The sequence below is a fragment of the Macaca mulatta genome, chromosome Y, assembly GCF_049350105.2.
Source record: "Macaca mulatta isolate MMU2019108-1 chromosome Y, T2T-MMU8v2.0, whole genome shotgun sequence".
Taxonomy (NCBI): domain Eukaryota; kingdom Metazoa; phylum Chordata; class Mammalia; order Primates; family Cercopithecidae; genus Macaca; species Macaca mulatta.
In genome coordinates this window covers 2,216,107-2,225,553 of record NC_133427.1, presented here as the reverse complement: position 1 = coordinate 2,225,553, position 9,447 = coordinate 2,216,107, and the positions used below count along the sequence as shown (strand labels likewise).

Here is a 9,447-nt window from a genome sequence, read left to right as displayed (position 1 = left end):
TATGAATAGATATATAGACAGATATGGATACGTGGATGAATGGATACAGAGAGAGAGAGAGAGAGAAATAAATAAATAAATAAATAAAATAAGAGGCCAAGTGCTATGGCTCACACCTGTAATCCCAGCATATTGGGAGCCCAAGGCAAATGAATTGCTTGAGCCCAGGAATTTGAAACTAGCCTGGGCAACATAGCAAGAGCCCATCTCTACAAAAAATTTAAAAACTAGCAGGAAATGGTGGTACATACCTATAGTCACAACTACTTGGGAGGCTGAGGTAGAAGGATTGCTTGAGCCCAGGAATTTGATGCTGCAGTGAGCTATGATCACACCACGGCACTCTGGCCGGGGCAAAAGGGCAAGACCTTGTCTCTAAGAAAAAGAAAAAGTAGATGACAGACAGATGGATATAGGTAGACAACTACGGAGAAACAGACAGCTAGATCAATGCATGAGACAGAAAGAGAGCAAGAGAGAGACAGAGAGTGAAAGAGAGAGAGTGTGTGTGTGCATTTGAAGCTAATACAGGGTTTCTCAGCCTCAGCACTGTGGACATTGGAGTCTGGATCACTCTCTGAGGTGAGGCCGTCCTGTGCACTGTATGGGAAGCCCTGAGGCCACGGGAATAGGCTCGGGGCTGTGGTAAGGAACGGATCCACCACGAGAGCCTCCAGAAGGAACTCACCCTGCCCACACCTTGATTTCAGACTTCTGCTTCCAAAACTGTGACAGAATGAATCCCAGTTGTAAGCCACCTGGTGTGTGACAGCTTGCTACAGCAGCTCTTGGAAACGGCATACAAGGGGGATGAGACACATTCTAATATGCTTTCCAGCAAAGTAAGTCTGAGCCGATGTGCTTTTTTTTTTTTGAAACGCAGTCTTGCTCTTGTCGCCCAGGCTGGAGTGCAATGGCACGATCTCAGCTCACTGCAACCTCCATCTCTCAGGTTCAAGCGATTCTCCTGCTTCAGCCTCCCAAGTAACTGGGACTTCAAGCATGTGCCGCCACGCCTGGCTAATTTTTGTACTTTCAGAAGAGAAGGGGTTTCGCCATGTTGGCCAGGCTGGTCTCCAACTGCTGACCTCAGGTGATCCACCCGCCCGGGCCTCCCGAAGTGCTGGGGTTCCAGGTGTGAGCCGCCGCGCCCGGCCCCTGGGGTCTCTTTTATAAGAGCACTGATCCCTTCGTGAGGCTCCACCCTCATGACCACACCACCTTTTAAAGACTCCACCTCCTAGCGCCACCACTTTGCGGCACAGAAATTTCGGGGAAAAACGAGCGTTCAGTTTATTGTGGTGACCGAGGAGCAAGCCCTCTAACAACACTGGAGAATTGATTGCTCACAGTCCTGGAGGCTGGAGGTCCAGGGCAAAGACGTGGCAGATTCAGCGTCTGGTGGGGACCCACTTCCTGGTTCCTAGATGGAGCCTTCCGGCTGTGTCCTCACATGGTGGAAGGGGTGAGGGAGCTCTCTGGGGCCCCTTTTACAAGGGCACTCATCCCATCCATGAGGCCCCACCTTCACGACCTCATCACCTCCCAAAGGCCCCATGTCTGAACACTATCACCTTGGAAGTGAGGAGATCAAAATAGAAATTTTGGGGAGATAGCAACATTCAGACCATAGCAAATTTTATATGCTACTTTCTAATAGACTTACAATCATCATTTAAAAAAAAAAAATCACTGAACTCCCATGAAATTCCTTATTTGTCACCCCTTTGACTTGGATGTCTAATCTGTTTTCTAATATTTCATTTAAAATAGAAGTTTGTCACCTCCTAGGACCACACATTCTACCTGTTCGATGTTTTCGCCAGGTGGGCAGTCAGGAAACATTTGTTAATAGCCATGCATGGGGAATACCGTTACTCAAGTCATCTCACTTCTTTGCCCTTAAAATTACCTTTTTTTGGCCGGGAGAGGTGGCTCACACCTGTAATCCCAGCATTTTGGGAGGTCAAGGCGGGCAGATCATGAGGTGAGGAGATGGAAACCAGCCTGGCTAACATGGTGAAACCCCATCTCTACTAAAAATACAAAAATTAGCCAGGTGTGGTGGCGGGTGCCTATAGTCCCAGCTACTTGAGAGGCTGAGGCAGGAGAATCGCCTGAACCTGGGAGGCAGAGGTTGTAGTGAGACGAGGTTGCACCATTGCACTCCAGCCTGGACGACAGAGTGAGACTCCATGTCAAAAAAAAAAAAAAAAAACCTTTTCTTTTTTGTTACTCCCTCTGCTGAAAACATTTAGAGGTGAATTACACAAAACTGTTTGAACCAAATGATGACTTTAAAAATTCATATTAGCAAAAACAACTTTTACTCAAGATAAATTAAAAGAACCAACATCTAGGCCAGGCGCGGTGGCTCACACCTGTAATCCCAGCACTTTGGCAGGCCGAGGCAGGCAGATCACAAGATCAGGAGATCGAGCCCACCCTGGGTAACACAGTGAAACCCCATCTCTACTAAAAAAATACAAAAAAATTAGCCGGCCGTGGTGGCGGGCGCCTGTAGTCCCAGCTACTTGGGAGGCAGAGTTTGCAGTGAGCCGAGATTGCACCAGACAGAATGAGACTGTCTCAAAAAAACAAACAACAACAACAACAAAAAGAACCAACATGTAGATTAAGTTCTCTTTTCTAAAGGGAAATTAAGTCTTCAAAAGATATCCTTGGCCGGACACAGTGGCTCACGCCTGTAATCCCAGCACTTTGGGAGGCCAAGGCACATGGATTGCCTGACCTCAGGAGTTCAAGACCAGCCTGGGCAACACGGTGAAACCCTGTCTCTAATAAAATACAAAAAATTAGCAGGGTGTGGTGGCATGCACCTGTAATCCCAGCTACTCGGGAGGCTGAGACAGGAAAATCGCTTGAACCTGAGAGGCGGAGGTTGCAGTGAGCTGAAATTGCACCATTGCACTCCAGTTGGGGTTACAGAGTAAGACTCCATTTCCAAAAAAAAAAAAAATCCTCACACTGGGATGAGACACCCAACATCTAGAAGGCATTGGGTCTCACCAATTACATAAAAGATCGTGTGTCCTTCATACCTCATGGCAGGCTGTTCGGGAACCAAAGAAATCCAATAAGGTTGATCTCCTTGGAAGAAAACATTTGCAAAGTCAGGGGGAAATTTCAGATTTTATTTGCTTATTGTGATGACCAAACATGACCAAAAGCAACCAAACATGATCAACTTCCTTTTTTTTTTTTTTTTTTTTTTTTTTTTGAGACAGAGTCTTGCTCTGTCGCCCAGGCTGGGGTGCAGTGGCCGGATCTCAGCTCACTGCAAGCCCCGCCTCCCGGGTTCACGCCATTCTCCTGCCTCAGCCTCCCGAGTAGCTGGGACTACAGGCGCCCGCCACCTCGCCCGGCTAGTTTTTTGTATTTTTTAGTAGAGACGGGGTTTCACCGTGTTAGCCAGGATGGTCTCGATCTCCTGACCTCGTGATCCGCCCGTCTCGGCCTCCCAAAGTGCTGGGATTACAGGCTTGAGCCACCGCGTCTTTTTTTTTTTTTTTCATTTGCAATTCTTCCTTAACAAGAACACGGTAACTGCAGGTATATAGCAGGAAGGAGACCACTGGGGGCTAGTTGCAAAGACATGAGCGTAATAAGGAATGGAAAAGCCATTTCTTCTCCAGGAAGGTGACTCTGCCATTTTTAACATTTTTATCTCATTTTCCCAGCCTCCCTGCTATGGACAATGTTCAGATCCTCATCAGCCGGGGCTCTTCCGCCAGCTTCTCAGCGTTGCTCTCCAAGGTGTGGTCCCTGGATCAGCAGCAGCAACATCCCCTGGGTGCTTACTGGAGATGCAGAATCTCAGGCCTCGTGTCCCAGGCCTCCTTAATCAGAGTCTGCATTTCAGTCCGACTCCCCAGTGATTCCCGCATTTCAGTCCGACTCCCCAGTGATTCCCGCATTTCAGTCCGACTCCCCAGTGATTCCCGCATTTCAGTCCGACTCCCCAGTGATTCCCGCATTTCAGTCCGACTCCCCAGTGATTCCCGCATTTCAGTCCGACTCCCCAGTGATTCCTGCATTTCAGTCCGACTCCCCAGTGATTCCTGCATTTCAGTCCGACTCCCCAGTGATTCCTGCACCCAGTACAGACTGGAAGTCCTGAGAGTGGTCCTAGTGCTGTGGAGTCCAAAGTTCCTGAGGTTCGCTGCATAACAGCCAATCATTCGAGAGACAAGAAGTTAGAAAAAGAAAAGCATCTTTATTTGGAGAGCCAGCCAGTCAGGAAGATACTGGACCCATGTCCTAAGGAACCATTTTTAAAGGCATGAATCTCAAACTTCTTTGTACATTGAGAAGGGGGAACAAGGAGGAGGCTGAGGTGAGGGGGTTGGCTGGTGACCACAGACACTTGGGCATCAGCAGGGGCCCAAGGAGATTGCAAAACTTCCTTGTCCTTGCTCAGGTCACAGTGCTCCTACAAATCTTCAAGACAACATTGCTACTTGTATGCATGCCCTTCTTATCTCCTCAGAGGTTAGTTTTGGAAAGGAATTCTTATCATCCTTGCTTTCCAGTTAAACTGTAATCTAAGTTCTTTCCATGATTAACTTGGCCCATGTGCAGAAGTGCCTAAGAGCAGTTAGCTTGAGGAGTCAGAAGCAAGATGGAGTCAGCTATGTTCAATTTCTCTCCCTATCACACTGGCAGCCCATTCTATCCTCTTCTGAGAGACTGAGTGTTTCAAAATGTGGGCCTCTCCATGGCTTTCATGATAAAAGTGTAGGTGCCTTTAGAACTAAGCACGGTGTAGCCCTCTGCTCAGAACCCTGCATGTGTGGCATGGTATTCTCACTCTCTCCTTACAATAAAGGTAGACAAAAAATAAAAAGTGTTTTTCCAGCTGGGCGTGGTGGCTCACGCCTGTAATCCCAGCACTTTGGGAGGCCGAGGTGGGCGGATCACAAGGTCAGGAGATCGAGACCATCCTGGCTAACACGGTGAAACCCCGTCTCTACTAAAAATACAAAAAAATTAGCTGGGCGTGGTGGCGGGCGCCTGTAGTCCCAGCTACTCAGGAGACTGAGGCAGGAGAATGGCATGATCCCGGGAGGCGGAGCTTGCAGTGAGCCGAGATCGCGCCATTGCACTCCAGCCAGGGGGACAGAGCGAGACTCCGTCTCAAAAAAAAAAAAGTGTTTTTCCTCCTCTCTACTCTCATTAAAACAAACAAAGTGAAAGAGAGAGAGAGAGAGGGAGGAAGGAAGGGAGGGAGGGAGGGAGGAAGAAGAAAAGAAAAGAAAGAAGAAACACAGAGAGAAAGAAGGAAGAAACGGGGTGGGGGGAAGGAGAAATGGAGGGAGGGAGGGAGGGAGGCAGGCAGGAAGGCAGGCAGACTGGCCGGCCATTGCTGGCACATGGCACCTGCTCCCCTCTGCAATTTCAAATCCTATCACCCAAGAAAACATCCCATCCACATAATTCCTAAAACATAAAAGTCCATTTTCAAATCATGAAATAAGTAAATGTTTCTACGGGAAAGCCATCGTTCTTCCCTTTTCTCTAAACACAGCGCCAAAATAAGTATCTTTCTCAGGGGAGAGTCCTCTTATAGCCTGATCCAATGAAGGCTTTCCTTCTGGGTGAACTCTGCGGGGCTTTTGTTTCTTTGCTTTGGGACCTCTGAAAAACAAACGCATCATGCAATGAATTTCCAAAAGCAGCAGATAAAACCCACCCACGCTGTCTCGCAGCCCTGCTCTCTTCCAACTGCCTGCTTTGTCACCAGAACAGACTCTGCAGGCCCCTGGGCTCAGGGGGCTTCCCACCGGGTTCTTGCCTTTGGCAGATGTTTTTGTTTTTACCTTCTCGGCAGGTGTTTTCTTCGGCTAAACTTGGCTTAGACAAAGAATGAGGTGCTGAAGTTGAGCTGCTTGGGAGGCAGAGGCAGGGGAGTCGTTTGATCCTGGGTGGTGGAGGTTGCAGTGAGCTGAGATCGAGCCACTGCTCTCAAGCCTGGGGGACAAGAGCAAGACCCCTCTCAAAAAAAAAAAGCAAGAAAAGAAAATAGTATCTCTGAGTGTGGGAGGATCACTTGAACCCAGGAGTTCAAGACCAGCCTGCACTACAGTGAAGCCCCATCTCCAGGAAACATTTAAACATTAACCAGGCTGGGCACGGTGGTTCATGCCTGTGATCCCAGCACTTTGGGAGGCTGACGCGCGTGTATCGCTTGAGCTCAGGAGTTTGAGACCAGCCTGGACAACATGGTAAAACCTTGTGTCTTTAAAAAAAAAATAAACAAATAGCCGAATGTGGTGGCTAGTGCCTGTGGTCGCAGCTACTTGGGAGGCCAAGGTAGGAATATCGCTTTAGCCCAGGAGGCAGAGGTTGCAGTGAGCCAAAAGATTGTACCACTGCACTCTAGCCTGGGCATGAAAACCTGCATGAAACCCTGTCTCAAAAAAATATAAAAATTTAAAAAAGTAGGCAGGCATGGTTGTGTGTGTGTGTAGTCCCAGCTACTCAGGAGGCTGAGGAAAGAGCATGGCTTGAGCCCAGGAGGTCGAGGCTACAGTGAGCCACGATCACTTCACTGTACTCCAGTCTGGGCAACAGAGTGATATCCTGTCTCAAAAAAAGAAAAGAAAGGAAAAGAAAAGAGAAGGGAAGGGGGAGGGGAGCGGAAGGGAGTGGAGGGGGAAGTGGAGGGGAAAAGGAAGGGGAGAAGGAAGGGGAGGGGAAGGGGGAGGTGGGGGGAGGGGACAAAGGGAGGGGAGGGAAGAAAGGGAGAAGGGGAGGGGAGAAAGGGAGGGGAGGGAAGAAAGGGAGGAGGGGAGGGGAGGAGAGAAACGGAGGGGAGGGAAGAAAGGGAGGAGGGGAGAGGAGGGAAGGGAAGAGAGAAAGAAACAAGCAAGAAACAAGGTAAAGGAAAGGGAAAGAGGGGAGGGGAAGGGGAAGGGGGAAGGAAAGAAGGAGAGAGGAGAAAGAAAGAGAGAAAAGAAAGAAAGAGCTTGGTCATGGTGGATGTCCACATGGATTGAGAACCACAGAGAACAATGGGCCATCCTGATAATCCAGACAATTGTCATTTCCCTCCGTATCACCACGAAACTAGAGAGGCGCTTTCTGGAGGAGCAAAGGTGCTTCAGAAATGTGGAATCCTGACATTCACAATGCAGAAGCTTTCTCAGAAGTCAGCTCAACCATATGTTCATTTTTTTTTGTTTTTGTTTTTGTTTTTCCCAGTTATTGGTAATTGGCTTTGTTAAAAAAAAAAAAAGAAAGAGAGAGAGAGAGAGAGAGAAAATGCAACTGTGAATAGAGAGATTGAATGTGTCTGACCCAAGGTTGTCGCAGCTCCTGTTTTCTGGTTAGGCCTGCACTTCCTTATGAATCACAGGGAATGGAGAACTTTTCTTGATAATAATGGTCATTCTATGCAGAGCAGGACTTGAGGTGTTATGATAAATGTATAATTTCTCAAAAGTGGTCTACTTGAGAACACAGTTGCAAGGAGTTCCTCTCCATATTTGTTCCTGGGTAAAGCAGCTCTTCATAAGGTCATTCAGCTTTCAATTTATTTTAATCAGCACTTCAGCTCAGGCCAGCAATGTCACTGTGCTTTCCAGTCAGGACGGTCCCAGGGTGCCTCAGACACTGACACAGAGAGGAGTGTCAAATGACTGTCATTGAGGGGTAAAGTAGAATTTGACATGAGAATAAAACAGAGATATGTAGAAATCACAAAACAAGCATGCTATATTTCCAGTGCAATTCCATTTTAGATGAATATAGAAAATAATTGCAAATTTTCACATATGCCTTCATTCACTTATGCTATACTAATTTTCACATATGCCCAAGTTAATTCATACTAATTTATACTAACTACCACCAAGGCCATACAATTCTCCCCAAGGTAAAATTTACCTACTGTCAGAAGTAAATGTGGTGTTTTAAAACTAATTCTACAGTCAAGAGATCCCCATTAACCACACTTCTTACAACCAGATGAGCAAGTTCTATCAGATTAACCCTGGAGCTTAAAATCCAACTACACAGAGAACTTTTTAAAACCCTGAACGATTAATTCCACCTGTTGGAAGTGGTTCCCTTCACCTGGGCAACTGCTAAGTCATTGTTTTATTTCGTGTAATGGAAACACAGTAATGCATTAGATATTCGTAAGATTAAAATATTTCGAGGCATCCAAGGAGCACAGTAATGCTGAAGTGGTCATGAGCATGAAAGATATTTCATCTGCAACTCCTGTACAGTGATAGGAAAGCATCTGTGATAATGGTTGGTAAGAAATCTACAGGCGAGACTAATATTGTTGTGGGGTGTTGCCTAGGTCCACAGGCGATGCAGAATTTCAGTTACAAGTGAGTAAATCCAGAGAAGTAGACTTTGTCCCATCTGAGTTGACAGAGCCCTTGAATTTTACTCACAGACCTCTGGGGTCTCTCAACATACCAAGGCAAAGAACAAAACCTCCAACGACAGGGTAACAGAAGAGGGAACGAGTGGCCAGCCTTGTTCGTTTGAGACACGATATAAATATCAAACTTAAAGCAGAAATAATGAAAATGAAATTGCATGTTAAACTGCTCTTCTAGATGCTTATTTTTGGTTTCCCTTATTCTTCTTTTATTTTTCATTATTATTAATATTATTATTGAGACAGAGTCTTGCTCTGTCGCCCAGGCTGGAATGCCACGGTGTCATCTCGGCTCACTGCAACCTCCATCTCCCGGGTTCAAGCGATTCTCCTGCCTCAGCCTCCTGAGTAGCTGGGACTACAGGTGTGTGCCACCACGCCTGGCTAATTTTTGTATTTTTAGTAGACATGGGGTTTCACCACATTGGCCAGGCTGGTCTCGAACTCCTGACCTCATGATCTGTCCACCTCGGCCTCCTAATTTTCATTATATTTTTAATCAATAAACAATAATTGCCTATGTCTCTGGGGTGTGCTGTGATGTTTCTCTTTATCTTTCCTGTTGGATTCATCCTCAGTGTCAGTGCAGAACCCTTGGTTTACAGACACTTGGTTTGAAGAGATCCAACATTCAATGGAAACGTCTATCAGACAATGAGTGAATGGCTGTGCCTTCCATATAAAAGCACGATAATGGTGTGTTCTGAGTGGAGGCATACCTCTGTGATTTTACACCTCTCTCAGCTCGGCTGGAACCCAGATTCTTTCAGATTTATACCTCTCTGGGTAAACAAAAAGCTGGGACCCAGATTCTCAAAGTTAAGTATAGTCTTTCTGCAAAAGCCTCTTTGTCCACATCAACAGTGAGATAATTTGCTGTCTCAGAACTGCTAGACCAGCTGAACTTTCCTTGTTTGCCTTCTTGTTAGAGTGCCCGTGAAAGGCAGATTGGAGACAAAACTGATTCAACAGAGGCCATGGATAAGAGATGTTTTGTCTCCAATTGCATCAGAATCACAAACTATTCC

At 46.7% G+C, this 9,447-nt stretch overlaps 1 protein-coding gene across 1 annotated transcript in view; it reads right to left on the bottom strand.

Moving 5' to 3' along the window:
• Window positions 1–4,217: 4,217 nt before the first annotated feature.
• The window catches only part of LOC144338878 (uncharacterized), a 52,585-nt gene continuing 47,355 nt past the window's right edge, over window positions 4,218–9,447 (bottom strand). Inside the window, exons 7-8 of the mRNA XM_077989803.1 lie at window positions 5,841–5,991; window positions 4,218–5,658 (exon numbers count right to left, since the gene is read on the bottom strand). Coding sequence (XP_077845929.1) covers window positions 5,876–5,991 — 116 coding nt within the window. The 3' untranslated portion in view covers window positions 4,218–5,658; window positions 5,841–5,875. The remainder of the gene's footprint in view (window positions 5,659–5,840; window positions 5,992–9,447) is intronic.